At 49.0% G+C, this 21,674-nt stretch overlaps 1 protein-coding gene and 1 long non-coding RNA gene across 2 annotated transcripts in view; one reads left to right on the top strand and one right to left on the bottom strand.

Annotated features, from left to right (window-relative positions):
* LOC141570597 (uncharacterized) overlaps window positions 1–21,674 on the top strand; it is a 53,511-nt gene that overhangs the window by 13,753 nt on the left and 18,084 nt on the right. The gene's annotated exons all lie outside the window — the stretch shown is intronic.
* The window catches only part of PLA2G4E (phospholipase A2 group IVE), a 59,846-nt gene that overhangs the window by 20,644 nt on the left and 17,528 nt on the right, over window positions 1–21,674 (bottom strand). The window contains exons 2-4 of the mRNA XM_019725422.2: window positions 8,509–8,581; window positions 2,370–2,506; window positions 629–760 (exon numbers count right to left, since the gene is read on the bottom strand). Of these exons, the coding sequence (XP_019580981.2) occupies window positions 629–760; window positions 2,370–2,506; window positions 8,509–8,581 (342 nt within the window). The remainder of the gene's footprint in view (window positions 1–628; window positions 761–2,369; window positions 2,507–8,508; window positions 8,582–21,674) is intronic.

The following is a 21,674-nucleotide window of genomic DNA, read 5'->3' as shown; positions in this document are numbered from 1 at the left end:
TGAAGGGTTGGGGCCTCTTCCCTCACCTCTTCCTTCCCACCTCTTACTGTATAACTTCAGGCAAGTCGTTACTCACTGGACCTTAATTTCCCTACTGAAATATAAGCCAGGTGAGGACAGGGATGCTTACGCCCTGTTGTGTCCCCAGTGCCTGGAACAGTGCCTTGCCCATAGTAGGCCTTCAAGTATTTGTTTAATGATTGAATCTATAACCTCTCAGTCCTTTCCAGCTCTGACTTTCTCGGATTTGCAGATTTGCCCGCCTTTACTCTCCTATGTCCGCTGTCTCCTGGGACCATCCCAGCAGCAGGCCGCTGAGGGAGGGAAAGGAGAAAAGGGAAGCTACACTTAGTGCGTCTCCAGTTTGTACCATGGACAGTGCTGGGTGCCTTAATCATGGTTTCCCATTTAGGTCTCAAAACAGCCCTATGTGGTAGGTACTGTCATCATCATTCTATAAATGAGGAAACAGCGCTCAGAGGAATTAAATAATTCCCACGAGGTCACAATAGCACTGGGCTGTGAACCAGCAGTGTTATCTTCCCCCAAGTTGGCTATTAAGGCATCATGGGAAAGACCAGATGCTCCTTATGAGGCAGAAGCTGAGGGGCTGGGCAGCTGCACCCACCTCTGGGTTGAGTGGGAACTTCATATGGGTTTTCTTTCGGAAGCAGAGCTTGGTGAGGTCATAGAGAATTGTCAAGAGATGGTCATCTTGTGTCACTGTGTCTTCATCGCAGACGCTTAGCTCGAGCACGTTCTAGAGGAGAAGGCAGGTCTGGTTACCATGACTGATTGACCCATTGATCTGTTCCTAGTCCCAGCCAGGAGGTGAGTCTGAGGGACAGGGGCTGGAACAAAGATCCCTGCTCAGATGTGAGGGATATTGGTAGGGAAATGAATGAAGGGAGGAAAGTACCTACTAAGTCCTTTCCAACTCTCTGAAGCCTCCCTACACCTCTGCTCTGACTCTTTTACTGGAGAATTTTGCAAGCTTGGCAGGGGCCTGTGAAGTGTGAGGGATTTCATTTTACTTGGCAGAAAGGTAGAAGGGCAGAGCAAGCAAGACTCCTGCCAGGATATGCAATGTGTTCAGCACTGGGGCCTCAGGAGCTGAAGACAGCCCCTGTGGTGTTAGAAAACCCAGATCAAGGAAGTTAACATCTTAACATTGCAGAGGAGTGATGTGGCAAAGATTATAAGCATTGTGATACTGGATAGGGTCGGAGTGAGGTGGTGGAACGCCATCCTTTGGCTCATCAGCCCCTCATGAGGTTGCATTAGGGACCTCAAGAGTTGAGCAGCTACTCTGTCATCTGACTGAACTCTGAGGTCAATGGTCTCAGGTGACATAGATTAACCTCTGAGGCCTCTTATTCTAAGGATCCCGGGAGACGTGGGTGAGGTCTGGGTTTGCCTCTCCGGTCCCTGTTTGGTGGACGTGAGGTGGTTCTGAATGAGATCTGTTTACCTTGTCATTACTAGAAATTCAGGTGTGTCCCAGAACCAACTCAGCAGCTCCCTAGATCTTTAGACAAAGGAAGCCCAAATTCTGATTTCAAGATGGTAGATTGAGCCTACACCGATCCCCCTGTCTCACCAAAACCATGTGTATGATAGAAAATATATTTTTAAAACAATAAATATAGAAAGAACTCATCATGAACCAGAAATAGATAAACATCCCTAAAATATGACAGCAGGAAGCTGGATAGAGCTGTTAGACCTCAAGTGTTCCAAGACTGGTTGATGCCTCCATGATGAGGCCAAGTTTGTCTTAAGAAGCCCTCTGCTGAGGCTCTCACAACTCAGGATGCTCAAAGGATAATTCTCCTGCAGGAGATGTGAACTCAATATACCTGAATCACCATATATCTGAATAAGACTAACACCGTGAAATAATAAATCAACAAATGAAAGAACACATACCCAAGGAACTAGAAATAATAAAGCAATCTAAAAAGAATTTAAGTTAGAGAAAGCCCTCTGGAAGGAATTAGACTGGACTTGGACCTAGTGACTAGAATGGCTCTTCTCTTCTGTATATTCTCCTGCTTGGCGTATGTTCTGGAAGGTGTGGGAAATACACTGGGGGAGGAGACACCCAATTCCAGAAACAATTAGGTAGAAGGACAAGAGGGACAGGAAAGAAGGTAGAAGGATAAGTAAACTCAGAGAGTGACAAACACGAGAGAGGCTGAAGGAAGGAGTGGGTGAGTAGGAACGTAGGTCGATGGGATCACAATGAATAGGTAGAAAGAAAAACAAATGAGCATTAGAAGGACTCACAAGCAAGGAGAAGAACAAGCAGGCAGGAAGGGGGCCGGAAATGCAGGCAGGGCTGACAGGTGCAGTGCTTCACGTCTCACCTTGACTTGGGTCTGGATCTGGAAGTTGAAGCTTTCATTCCACTCTGGGTTTAAGCAGTTGGAGATGGTCCTAGTTCTCTGTTTCTCATGAGAGGCGGTAGGCAGCCAGAGGCTCACATAGCAGTCTGTCTGGCTTACTGTCCAATGAAGACAAGAGTGGGAGGGAAGGGTGAGGTGCCAACCCAGGTCCAGAGAGGAGAGAGTGTGGAGTCAGAAGGGAACTCCAGGCAAGTCACCTCCAGTGCAAGTCCTTGTATCACCTTCACGTCCCCTCCTGACTCATGGGTCTCACTCTCCAGAGACTTTTGTCCCAGAACCCTGAGAAGGTCACAGACTGCAGGGTAGCGGTTTCACAGAGGGGGACCCAGGTCTCACTGACCCTTCTCATGGACACAGATGGCCTCTGGCTCTTATCAGAAGCATCCTGGTTCTTTGAGCAAATACCTGCTGATCTGGCTACAGGCAAAGGTATGGCTACAGTGTTACCTCTGTCAGGGAAAGATCTGAAGGACCAGTCCCAAAGTGTCCAGTTTCTCTTGTATTAGCCCAAGCCATTAGGAAAACCAAAGTAGGGCCCAGTTTTTCCTCTGGGATGAGAAGAAGCATGGATTAAAAGGGACAGTCTGTTGTGAGTCACCCCAGAGAGCCCCAGAGGGAAGAGGCTTGGGAGGAATGAGCTATTCAGCAGGGTCTAGGAGCAGGGACCACTATCAATATAGAACTAAATGTTTCAACTGCACCCACTGGTGCCTGCACTGGTCTCCTAGCATGAGGTGCGTGACCCAAAAAATGTCTGAAGCCCTATACTTATTTTTTTTAAATTCGAAATGAACAATTCAAATGTGCTGATGCTGGACATGCTCTGGAGAAGCGACAAAGGCTGTGGTCCCAGCAGGCCCTCCCAAAGTGGAAGAAGTCCTCCCAGGTCTTCTGGTTGGATCACCAGAAGGCACAGTGATCCAACAAAAAGCAGCCCAGTCTGGCTCCCTGCATCCATTCTACCTGGGAGGAGGCAGGGAGAGGCGCCATGGCTGCCCTTGTCACTCTCCTGACAATCTGCTGGGGTAATTCCCAGGTCCTACACCAGATACGTAGAAAGGAGAAAATTCAGTAGTTTCCAGTGTCAGAGAGTCCTCTAGATGGTAAAGCTCATGTGGAGGTGGGAGTTCTGTACTGTTAGGACTGATCCAATTAGGTCACAGTTGTTTATAATAATATCCTGTGAGAGGTGTATCCCCAGACTGATTTATTCCTACATGCATTGCCACTGCACTGAGAATTTTATCAGAGTTAATAACCATGGACGGCATCACAAATATCCCTAGCTTCTGATTTTACCCCCGATGACTGGTTAATCTTTGAGGACTCACCTTTCACAAATTGGAATTCACAGCCCTCCTCCCATTGAACAAAGGTGAAAGGTCACTATCCTTTACATGGGATAATCATCACTTAATTCAGACACAAAGAATGACCAAAACCCAACAGAATCAATAGCAAAAATAGTGACCTCATCATCTCCACCATCTCCTCCATGTCCAACCTGTTCTTCCTCATCGTCAACTCAGGTGTCCAGGCCAGACACTAAGTATCATCCTTGACCTTCACATGGAATTGATTTAACTCTTTTGAGCTCTCCACCCCATCCACATCTCCTTGCACTGCCACTGCTTTGGTTTAGGCACCTTCATATCTGCTGCCCCTTGTGCGCTGCCTTTTATCTTGTCCTACTTTAGTCTTTTCTCTCAAGGGAAACCAGAGGTATCGTTTTAAATCTAACGATGTCACTCCCCAATTTAAGATCCTTTAATGGCTCCCATCTGCTTTCAGGAAGGAGTCCTTAGCCTTATCTTTTCACCATCCCTACAGAAGCACCTTGCCCTGCCCCCAAATACACACACGTCCACGCACACACACGTCCACGCACACACACGTCCACGCACACACACGTCTACACACAATGTCCACGCACACACATCCACACACATGTCCACGTGCACACATGTCCACGCACACACACATCCACACACATGACCATGTGCACACATGTCCACGCACACACATCCACATGCACACACAGGTCCACACACACACGTCCACGCACACACACGCCCATGCACACATGTCCATGCACACACACGTCCTCGCACACACATGTCCACACACATGTCCATGAACACACACATGTCCACCCACACACACGTCCACACACACGTCTATGCTCACACATGTCCACGTGCACACACGTGTCCATGCACGCACACATGTCCACACACATGTCCACACACACATGTCCGCACACACACACGTCCATGCGCACACAGGCGCTTACACTTGCACTTGAGACTGTAGTGAAACCCAATCACTTGTCAGTCTCAGAGGGTGCCATGATGTCTTGCCATGTTTTCCTCCTAGGATACCCTGCTCTTCCACTTTTGCCCCAACCTTCCCTTGGCTAGCCCCTTAAGGTGTGGGAGGAAGTTCCTCTGGAAGCCTTCCCTGAGCCCCCACATCTGGGCCAGGTGCTCGTCTCAGACTAGAGCCCTCTCTTTTTCTCCTGATGGAGCACTGGCTACACTGCACTGCAACAGCAGGTCGGAGTGTGTGTCTCCACTGTACCCTGAACACTGCCAGGCCCGGGAGACCGTGTGTCAGCACTTAGTAGACATTTGTTGAGTAAAAGAATCAATGGAAAAGCCCAATTCCTGCTATTAGGCTGTATCAGTATCCCAGAAATTCTGGGCTGAGTCACTGCACATACAGGTAAGCAAGTTGGCATGTCTAATGGTTCTGCCCATAGGGAGACTCCCCAGGGACCTGCTCCGTCCTCCTGGACCTCTCCCATGGCTTTTCCTGGACACTGGCCCCTCCTCCTGTAACATTCGCCTTTGGTCTGCCTCCTATACATGAGGAGCCTGAAGGCAGGTACCCCACCAATTCCACACCTATTTGCTTAGCATGAGATAATGGACCAAGTAAAGGCCCCTTTCCCTATAAAATCCCTTTCCTATGATCAACCCATGCCTAAATCCTCCCTTTAAACCCAATAAATAAAATCCCAGTATTTTTGGTCTAAGGCTTAAACCTCTGGTTAAGATAAAAATACTCCTGGAAGAGACAGGGTTGATCAGACACCCACACTTCAAATGTTAATTTGTTTTTCAGTCTTTTTGCAGAGAGCTGTTCCTGCCTCCTCCCCCACCAGTTGGAAAGAAGGAGAGGGCAGCCCAAAGGAGGGGAGGTAATCCTGGGGAGGGAGGGATGACGGAGGAAATCTGGCTAGGCCGAGACGGAAATCTGTGGCAGGAGTCATTAGCTAACTGTAAGGATCTCTGACTGTAGGATAGTCACTGTGGTCTGGCACTGAAGAATGGTTAAGCAATGGTGACCCAATTCTAAGAATTCCAGGGACTGCAGAGGATTCCCTTGGCATAGATGGGTTCTAATCCTTGTTCCTTGTGGAGTGACAGAGCGTGGTCGTATGAATGACATGTCTCCTTTCCTGGAATGCGGGTAGCAAAGATGACTCAGTGATGCCTACAGATGTTGAGAACTCTGTCTTCCTAATACCTCTGTAGACAACTGCCTCATACTCCCTTGGGTGCTGGTTTGCATTTTAATTTGTTTTCCCAAGAGGAATAAGAACTATTGACAGCTGTGAGGTTTCTGGGCCAACTCCTTCCCAATCCTGGCCCAGGTCTGGGTGACACCTTCCTTGATGAGGAAGGTCATCCCTGAATCTCACTCCTTTCAGGCTCCTTGAACTCTTGGAAACTCAGACACACGTTAGAGGCTAAACCAGAGAGCAGTGTGTTTTTGAGCCAAGCTAGAAAGGAACATTCTGGGCAAGGGTAACCCAGGACCTGGAAGGCCTCAGGATAATCTCAAACCTCACCAGGCAAGGCAGCCACAAGCCCAGCCAGTGACAAACATGGAGTCCAGACACAACGTGTCTGGGCTGGCACCCCCAAACACCATGCATGCTCCCCAACCCTGTTCCTCAGGGAAGATGAAGAAAAAAGAAACAAGAGGTGCTTAAAGGTGACCAGGTACACCCAAAAGGCAGCCTGTGTACAGGGGACATGTGGGAAAGGAGAAGGGGAAGAGGAGGTGGTGGAGCCAGACCTCAGCCAGTTACTCTGCTCCCCTGTCCCCGACCTCTGGTGATGGATATGGCAGGGTGAGGACAGAGGGCCCTGGACAGTGGGAAGGTCTACGCATGCAGGTAGACGCACGCTATGAGCGTGTTCAGCCAGGAGGACCCACAGGGCTGAGACAGACACACCTTGAGAGAAGTGGGGCAGGTGAGTGCCCCAGTGGGTGTGTGGAGCTATGGCTGTCCCTGAGGGGAGTGGGATGAAGTGTCTGAGTGACCCACTGTGGCATGGGCAAAAAAGGTGAAAGAGGCAGCCAGGTCCCATGCCTGCGGGACACTTCCAGACTCCTCAGATAACTCACTGGTGGTCTGGAAAGCCCCAGAAGCCAGAAGAGCAATCCCTAGCCCCCTGCTGGCCTCCTGGCAGAACCAGACCCAAGCTGGGTGATGGCTGGAACTGTGCCTACTGCCATGGGCTCTGTACACTCACCCTCCAGGGCACTCGGTCTGAATCCTGCCTGATCCCTGTGCTTTCTCTGGGGCTCCAGCACCCTCCCTCTTCCACCCTCTGCGTTCATCCCTGCATTACAGTGACAGCTTCCCAGCAAGTTTCTCAGCCTCTCCCCACCTAAGCTTCAGCACAATCTGCATAGGAGCCCTGGGGAAGTCTTCCAATCGCCTCCTGAAGAACTCAGGTGCCCCATCACTTAGGTCCTGATTTCTCCTCTGCCTGGCTTCCCTGCCCTCCAGTTTTGGCCCCAGCCTCCTTCTCCTGGCTTGTCCCCTCTACTCCTCAGCTCCCCAGACCTGGGATCAAAGACTGCTTTCATTAACCGGCATGTGCAAAAGGACCTCACAGCACTCCCCTCAGGTTGTTGGCAGATCACTTGGTGTTTGGATGACTGGCCCCCAGCAGGTGCTCTGGCCATGCGTTCCTGTCTCTCCTTTAGGAGGGCCCCTTCCCGGATTGGGCTCCCTGGGCCTCTGGATGCTCACACCCTGCCTCTCTCCGACCTCAGACCCCCAGCGCAGCCTTCCTTAGCTATTCTGTTTGCAGTGTCTTCCTCTGCATCTAAATGCTGTAGTGTCCAAACGCTGTAGTGACAAGATTAGAATGCCATCTTCTATGACTATTCTATAACTACTGCTTTGGGCAGAGACGTCTCCCCTTGTTAAAACGTACTGTTGGTATCATGGCTGTGTGCATTCTCTACCCCTATGAGTTGAATCCCAGGGTGGTGGGGATATAACAGAGCTTTGGGGAATGCTGGTGGCCCTTGGACCATTCCTGAGTACGGATATCCCCTCATCGGTGGGGCCTTGGCCCCAAACTTTCTCCTCCTTGGGGTTCATGCTTCCTCTCTGGAATGGGGGGAGATGACAGCAGCATAGGGAGGAGCTTTTTGTCTCCCGATCTCTTGAAATGCTTCCCCAAAGAGAGGCGTGAGGGGAGCATCCTGCCCACGTAGATGCCATCACTTCTTCCTGAAGCCAGAGGCTTCCCTGGGCCCCCATGGCTGAGGAATGCCGCAGGGGCTGGGAGGAAGATGAAGGTAAGGTGGCAAGAAAACACTGCACAAACAGCCCTGGTGCGTCAAACTGCATAGTGGGGTTTCTGGCATGGACCCTAGAACCCAGTATGGGATCCATGTCCTGAGAAGGAGCGCTGATACTAGGCTGACCATTGGCTCTCCGATGCCTAAGGGCCTCTCCTTCCCCTTCACCCTGAATAGCCCCTCTAAACTCATGCAGGAGCAAGGAGTGCTCACTGTGGGAGAAGCTGGCACTCCTGGAAACTAGGGAGGGGGCAGTCGGGGGAGAGAGTGAGGTAAATAGTTCTCTTAGATGCAGGCAGAACACAGGGGCTAGTAGTGCCAAGGTTATAGCTTGTAGGAAGGGCCTGGAAGGCTGATATAAACCCCAAAGTCTGCAATACAACCTGAGTGTAGAACACACACACACCCCACCATTTCTCCAGCCAGGGCCTGTCTCCATCCAGGCCCTCTAGGCAGAGAAGGAGGGAAATGAAAGGAAGATACTCACCTATATCAGCCTGTCGGACGTTTTTCATTCGGATGACCCTCACTGTCAGCAGGTGGCACGGAGATAACCCTTCCTGTGGATTGAGAGGACAGTGGACTCACTATCCAGGCAGTGATGGCAGGTGGCCTCGACGGGGAGAGCCGCTCAGGCAGGCCACAGGCTCCCCGTGCCTGGACTCAGGAAGTCTTCCCCACAGGCATTCCATGTTTCCGGGCCCTGGAGGACTGTCTGGGCCCCGGGAGACCGCAGGCACGGAGGCGAGGGGTTTTCTCCTTGCCCCACTCTCAGCCAGCACACGCTGCAATAGCGACAGCGGCAGGCCTGTTCTGTTCATGTATTTCCTGTTTGGATCTCGGGACTTGAAGTCCCTTCCCTGAGAGTATTACCCAGGCCGAGATGAATCTTTCACCCCCGCTCCCAGCTCATGCCCACAGCAGAGCTCCTCCAACCCACCAAATGACTATATTTATAGAGGCCTCCAAACGAGAAGCTTTACACTCTACACAGTCCACTCTGTGTTGCTAAATCACTGTGTACCTTTTAAAGAGGATACAATTCTTCTCTATTTAAAATAATATTGGGGTTTGGGGAAAAACATAAAAGGATGAAGAAAAAAAGAGTCCCCATAACCTTACCACGCAAAGATGATCACTATTATCTTTTTGTTTGTTTGTTTTCTAAATGTTATAATTATTTTTATTTTCAACTCAGACTGTCCACAGATCGCTCATCTGCCTGGGCTATTATCAGAGATAATATTGGTAATAGTTAGCATCTATTGAATAGTTTCTATTTGTCAGATACTTTTCTTAGTTTCTGATCCTCATAAACCCTTTATAATAAAGGTGTTACTATCTTTTAAAAAAAGAATTGTGATATAATTGACATATAACATTGTAGTAGTTTTAGGTGTACAACATGATTTGATATATACATATAGTGATTAATCACCACTATAAATTTAGTTAGCATCCATCACCACGCATGGTTACAATTTTTTTTTTTACTTGTCGTGAGAACTGTTATCATTTTGATGTCTGTCCTTCCAGCCTCTCCTGGGGCTTAATTCTAATCAGCAACAATAGAATGATTGTTGGGAAGGCTGTTACTTAGTCCCTGAGATAGATACCAGAGTATGTAAGTCAATTTTAGGGTCTTTTCCTCCTCTCTCCCCAACAGCTGCCTGAAAATCAGAACAAAAGCCAAACTGACTGGCATACATAGTCTCAGGATTCCTTCTGTAAAATTAACTCTGAAATATTGAATATCTTCATGGTCAGTAACTTGCTCTAACAGGATTCTTTTTTGAGCCTTGTAACTTGGGCCAAAGACCACCCAAACCACATCTCCTCTGGTTCTGGAAATATGGCTGTGGCCTTTGGCCGGACTGGCCCTGAGCAGAGCAGGCTCCTCACTTCTCATTCCCCACCTGGGCAGAGCAGTGTCCTGGTCTGATCTGGTGAGGAAGGAGGAGTCCGCTTTCACCTGGGACAGCAGTTCTGGCAAAGCCTGTTCCTGTTGGCCCACTTTCTCAGAGGGCATCTAGAGGGCTCCAAGAGGGGAGCCGCCCAAGGCCTCAGCCAGGCAGGGGTCAGCCTTTAGAGACATTTCAGAGTGTTGAAGTGCTCTGAACCCAGGGCCATGGTCCTTCTGGTCATCACAGCCTTTCTCCTGCCTCTAGGAGAGGCTGCCCTTAGCTCTGCCCGGTTCTCTTGTATCTTCACTGGAAGGGAATGAGCCTTCACAGCTTTCTGCAGGAACTCACTTGAGGTCTCCCAGCCCTCCAGGTAAAGCTCTTTGCTGACATCTAACCCTAATACCTTCTAATGAGGTCGACCATTTCTGTCTACTCCAACTCAGCAACAATAACCACATCAGCTACCACCCGCTGAGTGTTTGCCATAGGCTAAGTGTTGTGCATAGACCCTCTTTTACATTTTATCTTGCTCAAACCTTACAATGCCCAATGAAACAGTGCTTATTAGCCTTACTTTACAGATGGAGAATCTGAGCCTAAGTTCTTTGACCCCAGGTATTCCACTGGAATCAGAGGAATCCTAATTTGAATCAAATTCTAATTCTTAAGCCCGTGCTCAGAACCACAACTTTACGGTCACCTCACTTGAACATGGCCTCAACGGGCATAGAGAGAGGTGCTGCTTGCCCACCTCTCTTCTTCCTTCGTCTTTTGCTCTTAGTAAAATCTATTTTCCTGATGGATTCTTCTTTTTACCCTGAATTTCCCCAAAGCCCCAAAATAACCCCCATACTCTGGCTATCTTTCCACTTGCAGCATGCTATGGACTCATTCCACGATCTCTCTCTTTTTTAACCAGCCAGAGCATATCAGAGCTGGAAGGGTTCTGGGAGAAGTTCCCATCTCTCACAGCCACAGAGGGCTCCTTGGGGTGTACCTTGAACCCCAGAGCACACCTTCTAGGCCAGGCATTTGCAACACAGACCCAATTTCAAAGCTCTCTACCAAGTTCTCTTATATCTCCCAGCAGGGAGAGAGAGCCTGGCAGGTTTGAGAGATAGCCCAGAGGGCCATGCCTGGAGAAAGGAAAGCTGCGGGGACGTGCGACTTGGGTCTTGGGCCCAGATGATTCCAGGAACCAGGTCTGTGAAAAATTACCTTCTTGGTTTAAAATGAATGTACATATTTTGCTCTGGATAGAATATGCTCAGTTGGAGTCATGCTAGAGATAAGCAAAAATTCATGACCCCAGCAGTAATTGATACACAGTAGAAAGATGCAAAAGAACAAAGCACCATGGCTGAGACTGCCGATGAGAACTGGAACCAGAAACCGGCAAGATTATGGAACCCAAGTTTATGGGGTAGCTTCCGGTGTGCTAAGGGTAAAAACGTCAGGGACTTTTTCTTAGCACAGGACGCTCTGTCTGGGTATCAGGGTGAAAGCTGAAGTATCTAACGACAGGCATGGTCAGGCTCCGTGCCAGCTGGGCTGCAGCTCTGGAGCAGGGACAGGCATGAATCCTGCAGTTCATGGGGGCGCTGGGGGACCCTGGGGGGAGGAACAGGGAGCACTGTGGGTGCTGGAACTCCAGGCTCCAGTACAGAAGGGCACCTAGACACTTTAACAACAAGTACAGCTGTGTGTGGAGGACAGCTGGAGAGCAGTTGTCTGGGACACCACTTCTCAGGCAGCCGATACACATGACTCTAGCCTCCTCCCCAGCACTGGTCCTTAGGGCTGATCTTGCCAGGACTCCATTTCACTGGAGACCCCCTCAGGACAGGGAGCTCTTGCCAGCTCATATGGAAAAGATGTAGCCCCTTGACTCTGAGGATTAGCTATGATGCAATCCAATATTACCCTTCCCCAACCCCTCACTTTATAGATAGGACTTTTGGGAGGGAAGTTGGAGAACACAATTCATTACCCTCCTCTAGTAAGCCAGGTCCTGTCTGCAAACTGGGCACATTGCATCTGTTCTCATCTAGCCTTCCACCTATGCTCTGAGGAAGGTCCTATTATGCCTGCTTTGCAGAGAAGACTGAGTTTAGAGAGACTGCATCTCACACAGGGTCACACAGCCCAGAAGTGGCAGGACTCAGGTGTCGGTCTCCCTGACTGAAGGGCAGCATGCTTTCCAACTATGTGGAGGCTGGCCTTCACCACGAGTTAACCAAATCAGCTAAAATCTTGATCTAGGTCATGCCCTAGACTAGTACACAGCAGAGACAAAAGCAAAACCCTCAGCTGTCAATTCAGGACTCTCCCTACACCCTAAGAATTTATCACTATAAATCAGTCAGAAGAATATTTAGTTACAGATAGTCTCTTAGGATCGGACTCCGAGGTGAAGCTAGGAGTAGGGAGGAGAGTCAGAAGTGCTGGGTGTGATGTCCATCCGTGGGTTAGGCATACCCTAAAAAACCAGCCTACAAGGTCTGAGCTACTAAAGAGGGGAAGACAGCTCCCAGGGAGCCTGTGGGAACTCCCCTCCCCAAAGCTTCTCAGAGCAGGCCTGGCTGGTGATGCCACCTCCTCCTTCCCAGAGATCTGGGTGGATCCAACAGTTCCTTGCAACACCTATGTCAGAGCTCACCCCAGCCCGGTGATAGCCCAGTGATAGCATACATGGACCTTTGCTAAAAGGAGACCATTGGAGCAGGACGTTATTGGACAGCAGAACATTTCCCAGCTCGTCTGAGTCTGAGCAACATCCCAGACCAGGAGTCACCTGCAAGGAGCTACTATGGCTGTTTTCCTTTTTATCACCCAGGCTAGGTGAGGGGTCAGGGCAAAAAGTCACAGCTCCAACCCTCCAGGACCTGAGGGGGACAGACACAGTTTTCAGTTGCTTTACTCCCCACTTCCAGGTAAGCTCTGTCCCTTCTGTGGAGGTCTCTCCCGGCCTGGGATCCTGGAGGCTCAGTAAGACTGGAGGGGAAGGAACAAGGAGAAGGACCACCTCCTCCATGAAGCCTTCTCAGATCCACTCTTCCCTTTCCCAGCTGACATTCATTTTTCCTCTTCTGTGCTCACTAGCCACTTATTAATTCTGGAAACCATAGATGTTTACAAATGTGAAGGCTTTATATTGATCCTCCTATGATACCCCTGTTACCACAGGAGATGCACATGTCTGAGCCTCTGAGGGGTTATTTAGCTGCTAAGTAAAGTGTCCACATGGGCACAGCCCTGAAGGCCATGGCTATCCTGGCCAGAGCAGCGGGGCACCAGCCTATGCAGCACGGAGCTCCCCTCCTAGACTCCTTGGAGACTGAGCAGGGTCTCTGTCTCCCACCCCAAAGAGACAAAACACATTCAGGGCATCATTCATTCAGTGACTTAGCATGAGCGGAATGAGGAGTACGTTGCTGACAGCCCTGGCTATGGCGTGTCTATAGCAAATTAGAAGAGTGAGAGCTGATGGGAAAGCTGGGGCCAAGCTAGTCCAGAGCCCTGGCAACCTAACCATGAACCTGGGGTCTTTCTGCAAGGCTGAGAGGAGTTAGAGAGACCCAGAAGTGTTGACCACAGACCCAGGTGAGAGGCTTCCTGGCTGATAGTGACAGGTTGGCAATGTCACTGATTCTCTCCAGACACTATGCCACACACTTACACAGTATGGCAGTTTAGGAGGTCGACAAGATAAATGCCTACTTACTGCTAGGTTAGGCTAAATGTGGACCCTCCCCTGGCAGTGCTAAGCCTGGCCCTAGGATAGCCCGGAGCCACTCCACAGTATCTTGTCAAGCCCAGGGGTAGCCACAGCTGGGCCATCCATCCTGGAACCCCAGCCCCAATGGGGCTAGAACACGTCCTCAGGTGCTACGTGGGGCCTGCCTCCGCTGAGTTGCTCCATGTCTCTGGAGTCCGTAGTGCCCCCAGCCTCCCTGAGTCTATCTCCTGCCCTCAGCTCCCAGCCCCACCCACCCAACACTGCTCCCTCACCTCCGAAGCGCAGGTAGCTGAGGGTCTGTCATTTTCTGCTTGGCATGGGTCTGGCAGGTAGTGGGAGACCCAGGCAGGTATCTGCTTCTTGAGCATCGTGGCGGCTCTCCAGCTGGGTGGTGAGACTGGGAATTTATACTCTGACTCAGAGCTCCACCCTCTAAATGCCTCTTGGCAGTGGCAGGGACTGCCCGGGAAGAGATTAAGGTGGGTAAGCGGATGGGGAGCCCAGGCATAGCCTCTTAGTATCAATGGACTCTCAGGTCTTCAGATCTTGGAAATGCAGGGACCAGCAGGGGCTTTGGCCCTTGGGTCAGTGATCTGCTGCCCCTAGCTCAGAATGACCAGGCTGTCCACGGGAACAGGGGGTGGCAAGAAGACGATGCTGGACCCTCACAAATTTAGGATAAGCCCACTATCTTCAGCTTATTGAGGTCTTAGCTCAGAGATGCTCCTCTTGGGGGATGGTGCCTGCTCTTTTAACTCCACTTAGTGCCGTGGCTCAGAGTCCCAGGAACTGTGGGCAGGGACCTCATGGGAGGCAGGGACCATGGCCAGGGCTCCCAAAGCTAGAGGGTAAAGAAAGAAAATAATTGCCCAAATCCTTGGTGAGGAGAGTTGGTCAAGGGCAAGTGCCTCCAGCCCTCCGTCCTGAGAGGCCAGGTGGAGGGAGGGTGTGCCCAGGCACTGCCTGGGCTCAGGACAGCTTAGAGGACGCTCGGGTCCCACCCAGCTGATCCCTATCTCTGGCTTGGTAGCTGGCTTTCTTGGGGGCCTGGTGAGGTGGCTTCGCCTGCTCAGCTGCCCAGCTAGGTATAGTGGGAGTTTCCTGCCTGAGCTATTGCCTGGGGCCTCACAACCGGCTTTTCTGGCCCACAGATTAAAGTGTTTTTATGAAACTGAGGGTGAGATCTGAACACAGGGCCGCCTGGGCCCAAGCGCAGGGATGGCATCTGGTCAGTGGTGTCTGTGGGACCTCTTCCCGGACAGGTAGAGGACGTCCCTCACTCTGCTCCTCTCTGCTTGCCAGGCCCTCCAGAGGGGGATAGGGCCTTAGTTTGGATCCCACCCAGCTCACGTCCTTTCTTGCCCCTGCCACCTACTCCACTGCCAAGGACACAAACTCAGCACCCCCACTCTTCGGTGGACTCTACTAAGTTCATTTTAGTTGTGATCACGTACTGCGTACACGCTAAGAGAGAAAATCCCAGACTTGAAGTTGCTGACAGTCCATCTGGGGAGCCAAATGCTTCCAACCTCTCAGAGGCTCAGAGGTGCGAGCCTCCTGTGGTAACAGGGGTATTCTCAGAGGAGCAATACAAATTCTTCACATTTGTAAACATCTGTGGTTTCCAGAGCTAATAACTGGCTAGAAAGCACAGAAGATGAAAAACAGATGTCAGCTGGGAAGGGAAAGAGTGGATCTGAGAAGGCTCATGGAGGAGGTGGCATCTGAATTGGGTCTTGGAGGATGAATAAGATTTCAATAATTAATAAGAGGTGGGAAAGGCGTGAGAGGAGGACAGAACAGCATGAGCAAGAATGGAGAGGCCAAAAAGCAGGGTATGCTCAGGTCTGCAGGAGGTCTGGTGTCAGAGTAGTGAGTTGTATGGGAGGAGATATGGGTGGGGGCAGTGGAGAGTGGGACACGGGGTGGTAAAAGTTGGGCAGAGAGAAGGGAGGCTTTGTGAAGAAACAAATCTGGAGAGACACATTAGGGTCCAATATTTGTGACCCTCAAAGGCCATGCTTTAAATTCAGACTTATTCTCTAGGCAATGGGGAGCCATCAACGGTTTTTTTGTTGTTGTTTTTGTTTTTTAAAGATTTTATTGGGGAAGGGGACTTTATTGGGGGATCAGTGTGTACTTCGAGGACTTTTTACCAAGTCAAGTTGTTGTCTTTTCAATCTTAGTTGTGGAGGGTGCCGTTCAGCTTCAACTTATTGTCCTTTCAGTCTTAGTTGTGGAGGGCGCAGCTCAGCTCTAGGTCCAGTTGCCGTTGCTAGTTGCAGGGGGCGCAGCCCACCATCCCTTGCGGGAGTCGAACCGGCAACCTTGTGGTTGAGAGGATGCACTCCAACCAACTGAGCCATGTGGGAGCTAAGCGGCAGCTCAGCTCAAGGTGCCATGTTCAATCTTAGTTGCAGGGGGCGCTGCCCACCATCCCTTGCGGGAGTTGAGAAATTGAACTGGCAACCTTGTGGTTGAGAGCCTTCTGGCCCATGTTGGAATCGAACCGCAGCCTTTGGAGTTAGGAACATGGAGCGCTAACCACCTGAGCCACCGGGCCGGCCCCAATCAATGGTTTGTGAGCCGTAGAGTGAGTGACATGATCAGAGTTGAACTTTAAGAAGGCCATGCTGATTGATGCTGTGGCCGACCCACCTTACAGCACTGCAGTGTCATGAAAGTGCTAGGGTGAGGGGTATGGTGAGGTCCAGGGGACCTGCTCCCCGAGGATCCCATTTGTCTCCCCATTCCCTCCACTCGCCCATCCTTCCCCCATGAAATAGGTCTAGGGCAAGTCCCAAACTCCAGGGCCTTCTTCAAAGCCTGGAACTTGATCCTCTTCTCATGAAAGGAGCCCAGCCACAAAATACCCACCTCACCCGGTTCCACCCACCTCAGGGGGTGCACAGAAAATCTAGCTCTCTGCGCCTTGTACTTGCTCACTGCACAGAAATGCCACAGGAGCAGAGCCTTGCTGTGGTTGGATGAAATCAAATTGAATAGGAGGCCAATGGGAGGTGGGGGAAGGTTTTTTCCTCCGCACCCTCCACATAGCCTCTGAGCTGAGGGAGAGCTGGTGCAAGGGCAAACTGAGTGGACAATGTACCAGCAAGCACTTAATGAGTGCCTGCTGTATGCCCATCTGGGTGCTGAAGGCTCACGGCAGGTTTTGAAGGAAACACAGAGAATGTATGATCTAGTGAGGGGGAAGAGGGGCGGGATTAAGTAGTAAATTGTCCAATGGGGGCTCTAGGTGGGGCAGGAGGGGGCAGAGGACTCCACTGTGGGGATGGAGGCAAGTGGGCTGAGAAGGCAAGGCATGCCGGGCAGAGAGGCAACGTCCACACGATGGAGGGAAGGGTGCCTAATCCCCTCTTCTAATTCAACGTGTCTCCAAATGAACATATAATTTAAGTAAAACCCTGTTCTTAGTACACACCTGATGTTCTAAGTCAAGGCCCCTCTGTCCCTGCCCCTAGAGTTCCTTTATATGGAAATTCTGAAGCTGTCTCTACACATAGTGGAAGGGACTAAGTTCCTTTTTCACCCAGCACCCTCTCCTCCCTGAGGAGCGAGGAGTCTGAGGCCTGTACCTCCAGCTGTGTTTGGGGGCTTGTTAATGGCTCCCACTGATGGGATGACCAGGACCTGCCTCTTGCCCACAGTGTCTTGGCCTCAGCACTGAAAGTACATTCCTCTCATTGGCTCCGCTGGCCTCTCTCCCCTGCAAACCCAACACCGATGAATTCTTCACCTTTCCTCTTCCACAATGCCTCAGGTACCTGCTCCTTCCTTCCTACCCTCTCAGCAGCATCTCTCCATTGGCCTCCTGTGCCTCTCACGGATTCACCTCCCGTACACCTGGCTGGCCAGTGAACTTTGTAACCACCCCCTTCAACCTGTCATTCTCCTGCTCAAAGGTGTCTAAGGCTTTCCCATTCTTGCCAACACAGTTTAGTTTCTAAAACCTTTCATAAACCAAGGAGAGCCTAGAAACAGCCCTATGTGTATATGGAATTTCAGTCTGTGATGAAGGAAGTATTTCAAATCAGTGGGGAAAGGACAGGCTATTCATTATTGAAAAAAACTAGCTTACCATTGGACTAAAATAAAGTTAGATCCCAACTTCACAACTACACAAAAATGAATTCCACAGATTAATTATCTATTAAAACAACATTATGGAAGATTTAAAATAAAATATTAGAGACTATTTCGATAATATTGGATGAGGAGGATCTTCCTAAACAAAGTATAAAACCTAGAAGCCAATAGGGAAACATATTGCCAGGTTTGAATATATAGTAATATGAAACTGCAGTAAAGTAAGAGACGCATAAGCACAGTTCCACCTCCAAAATATACTCCAAATTTCCTTCTCTTAATAAATATCCATGGATAACAAAATCACCCTTAAAAAATAATGGTAAAACGGAGTCCTTGCCCTACCAGATACAAAGATGAACTACAAAGCCACACTAACAAACAGTAAGTTGTTGATGCAAGAACAGGACCAATGGAACAAAACAGGAGTCAGAGACAGACCCTGCTATTTAAGGGAATTTAATATATGATAAAATTGGCACCATAGATCAATAAAAAAAAAGAACAAACTGTTTAATAGATAACATGGGCATGAGTGACTCATATACAGCATCAAATAAAAAAACATCCCCACTTAACCCCATATAAAAAGATGGGCCATAAACAGATCAACACGTGAAACAAAAAACTATAAAGTTAATAGAAGACAATGAAAGAGAATCTATTTATGATCTGGGGGCAAGAAAGATTTATTTTAAAAACATTTTGAAACCATAAACCATGAGGAAAAAAATTCTATAGTCGATTACATAAGAATTAAGGATTTCTGTCAACTAAGAACACACAGAAAAAGTTAATAGGTTGCTAGCTGACAGAATGACAGAAGATATTCACAATGCATTGGCAAATCACCAAAGGAGTAATATCTAGTATATACAAACAATTCTTACAAACTCCAGAAGGAAAAGACGGCCACGCCAACATACAAATGGACCAAAGATTTGAACCTGAAATTTATGGGAGGGGAAACCCAAAAAGCTAGTAAACTTTTGAGGAAATGCTCAAAATCATTGATAGTCAGGGAAATTAAAACGACAATGAGGTTTCACTACAGCTAGAAAGCACGGAGAAAGTTGGATAATGAATGGTTACCTTTCTGTGAGGAGAGAATAGGACAGGATATGTGGGCTTGGGGAAATACCAACCACGAAGGCAAGCACAGGGCCTACCCAGGGCCAACAGTCATAGAGGGCTGTGCCTCAGCCCTCGCATTCGGGTGAAATGCTTTTCCCTCTAGCTGTTCCCCAGCTTCACCGCCACCGCTGTAGTCCAGACCATTATCTTTATTCATCTCAACTACTGCATTAGCCTAACCGGTTAATGGAACCTCTGCTTCCACTTTTGCCTTCCTATAAGCCATTCTCTACAGGAGAACAATAAGTGATTTCCTCGAAACATAAGCCAGATTATGGGACTGCCCCGATTAAAACACTCCCATAGCTTCTTGTTGCCCTTATTTTTTTTGCTATGGTCCTGTGTGGTCTGGCTCCTCCCATGTGTTCTACTCCTTCCCTCATGCACAGGTTCGAGCTACACTGGCCCTCTATGCTTTGAACATGCAAATTCTTTCCCACCTCAGGGAGTTTGCACTTGCTGTTCCCTCCCCTGAAGTCCTCGATCTCCCACTCTGCATAGCTGGATCTTTCTTATCCATCATTGCTCTGCTCAAACGTCATTTTCTCCAGCAGCCCTTCCCTGACCACCTTCCACAATGTCTGCCTTCCATCCACCAATGTGCATCCATACCACTCTTGTTATTCATTTCATGTAATTGATCATATCTTGAATTATCTTGCTCATGTTTTCTTTTTGCCTCTTTCCACCAGACCATAAATAACCCTTTTCAGGGCAAGCACATTGCTTCTCTTGTTCGTCAGCTGGAAACACCTACTGCCCATCAGTGAAGGAACGGTTAGATTAGTTATGGCATATTCACACATTGAGGTATTTCACAGATGTCCACAGGAATGAAATGGCTAACATTTATTAAAAGTTTAGAAAGTGACAGGGACTATTCTACATATTTTATATTACCTGGGAAGTAGATGCTATTATTCTCATTTTATAGAAGCCTTGAGATATGGAGAGGAGAAGTAACTGGCTCCGAGTCTCCATGGTAAGTGACACGACTGGGATGAAAGTCAATCTGGCCCCAGAACTTCTGGCTTGAACCACACAGCCTCTCAGGATATGTTACTGTCCTAGAAAACTGTGATTCCCCATCATGTTTCTCAAAAGCTTCTTTAGGCTACGTTCCTTGATAAATAAAGTTAAATTTCTTAAAACAAACACGCAATGAGTAAATATAGCTGCACAAATAAAGTAAAACAGACATCACTCTTCAAGGGATGGGAGAGAAAAATCAACCATTGAAATTAATATGTCAAGATGTCTCAGAACTTCTGGCCAACAAACTATCCATGACTCTATTACATGATGACAAAATATATCATGTATGGCCTGACCTCTAGTTTCAACGAGATGGTAGGTTTTATTTTCCAGACCCTGATTCCCATAGCAAGACTGCCTAGAGCCTTTTGCACACTGAGTTTACTCTGTCACTGGTCACCTCTGTGAGGATGATATTGCCATTGTCCCAAACTGGATTGAACTTGGTATAGTGGGTTAAGGGGCTAGACTTTGAATTTTCATAGACCTGGGTTTGAACCCTGGTCTGCTACATATTAGCTGCATAAACTTTAGTAAATTTATCCCTCTAAGACTGAGTTCCTTCATTGGTAAAATGGGAAACATAATAGTTCCGATCTCATAGGGTGGTTGTGAAACTAAATGAGGTAAATGGTCTTAGTATGTGGCCAAACCTTAATTAGTGATGAATTTACTGTAAGAGGTGTGATGCACAGGACAGTAATATCAGAGACACAAAGTTGTCATCTCTGCCCCCAAGGAGCTTACAGCCTACGTTGGGTAAGACAGGAAGGTAATGCAAATCAGCTCAAGATGATCATGTCACATATGATGAGAGGTGTGAAAATATGCTGCTCAGAGAGTGTGACCACCCACAGTGGGGCAGGTCAGAAGAGGCTGCCTGGAGTAGGAAGAGCCTGAACTTGACTTTGAAGGAAGTCTAGGGACCTGATGAATGAAGAAGCAAGAAAGGGCACCTTTGTCAAATGAGACAGCATGAGTAAAGGTATCAAGTCTCACAAAGAAGATTAAAGAAGCTTCCGGATATCAAGTGCAAGAATTATGTTCTTTTGTTGGCAGTGGTGATTCACAGAAGGTTTTTGAGCAAAGAATGTTTAAGAAAGAGAGCAAATTCCACTCCTACAGGTAGAACAGGTGACCATCAGCACTGGTGGTTTGGGTGAGCTGGAAGGGAGGTGTGCTTCCTTCATCAGCTTTCTGTGGCTCCTGGGGACAAGCCATGGCCTGCAAAAGGCACTTGACAAATGCCTCTCCCTCTTCACCTGTGAGGAACTGCCACTGGGTCTCAGCCTATCCAAATGGCCTATAGCCTCCGAGGGCCCCCAGCACCATGCAGATTCTGCCTTAGATTCTCCAGCTGTCACTCTGGGCCCAACGGAATGGGGACCAGAAAGATAAATTGGCATATCTGTGGAGGAGGAGGGGGAGGAATCCAGAGCAGGGACAGTGTCAGAGGGAGATGGTGCGAAGCAGGGCTGCAGGCTCCATTCATTACTTCACTTTGCCTCCTTGGCTGGGCCAGGCCACAGCAGAGTCCTGTCCATCTGTGTTTGGGTCGGGCTAAGTTGACACAGGCAGACACTGCCTTTTCCTCCAGCTGCTTTGCAGGGGGGGATGGGCCTCTTGCTGAATGTGAGGCTGGATGTTGCCAGAGGCTGAGTAGAGCAAGAGTCACCTGGCCATGGATTCCACACAGCACCAAGTGCCAGCAGCAGAGGAAGTTACATTGGTGGA

The sequence above is a fragment of the Rhinolophus sinicus genome, linkage group LG03, assembly GCF_036562045.2.
Source record: "Rhinolophus sinicus isolate RSC01 linkage group LG03, ASM3656204v1, whole genome shotgun sequence".
Lineage (NCBI taxonomy): Eukaryota > Metazoa > Chordata > Mammalia > Chiroptera > Rhinolophidae > Rhinolophus > Rhinolophus sinicus.
The sequence above is the reverse complement of the archived record's forward strand: the minus strand, read 5'-3'. Positions and strand labels throughout refer to the sequence as shown.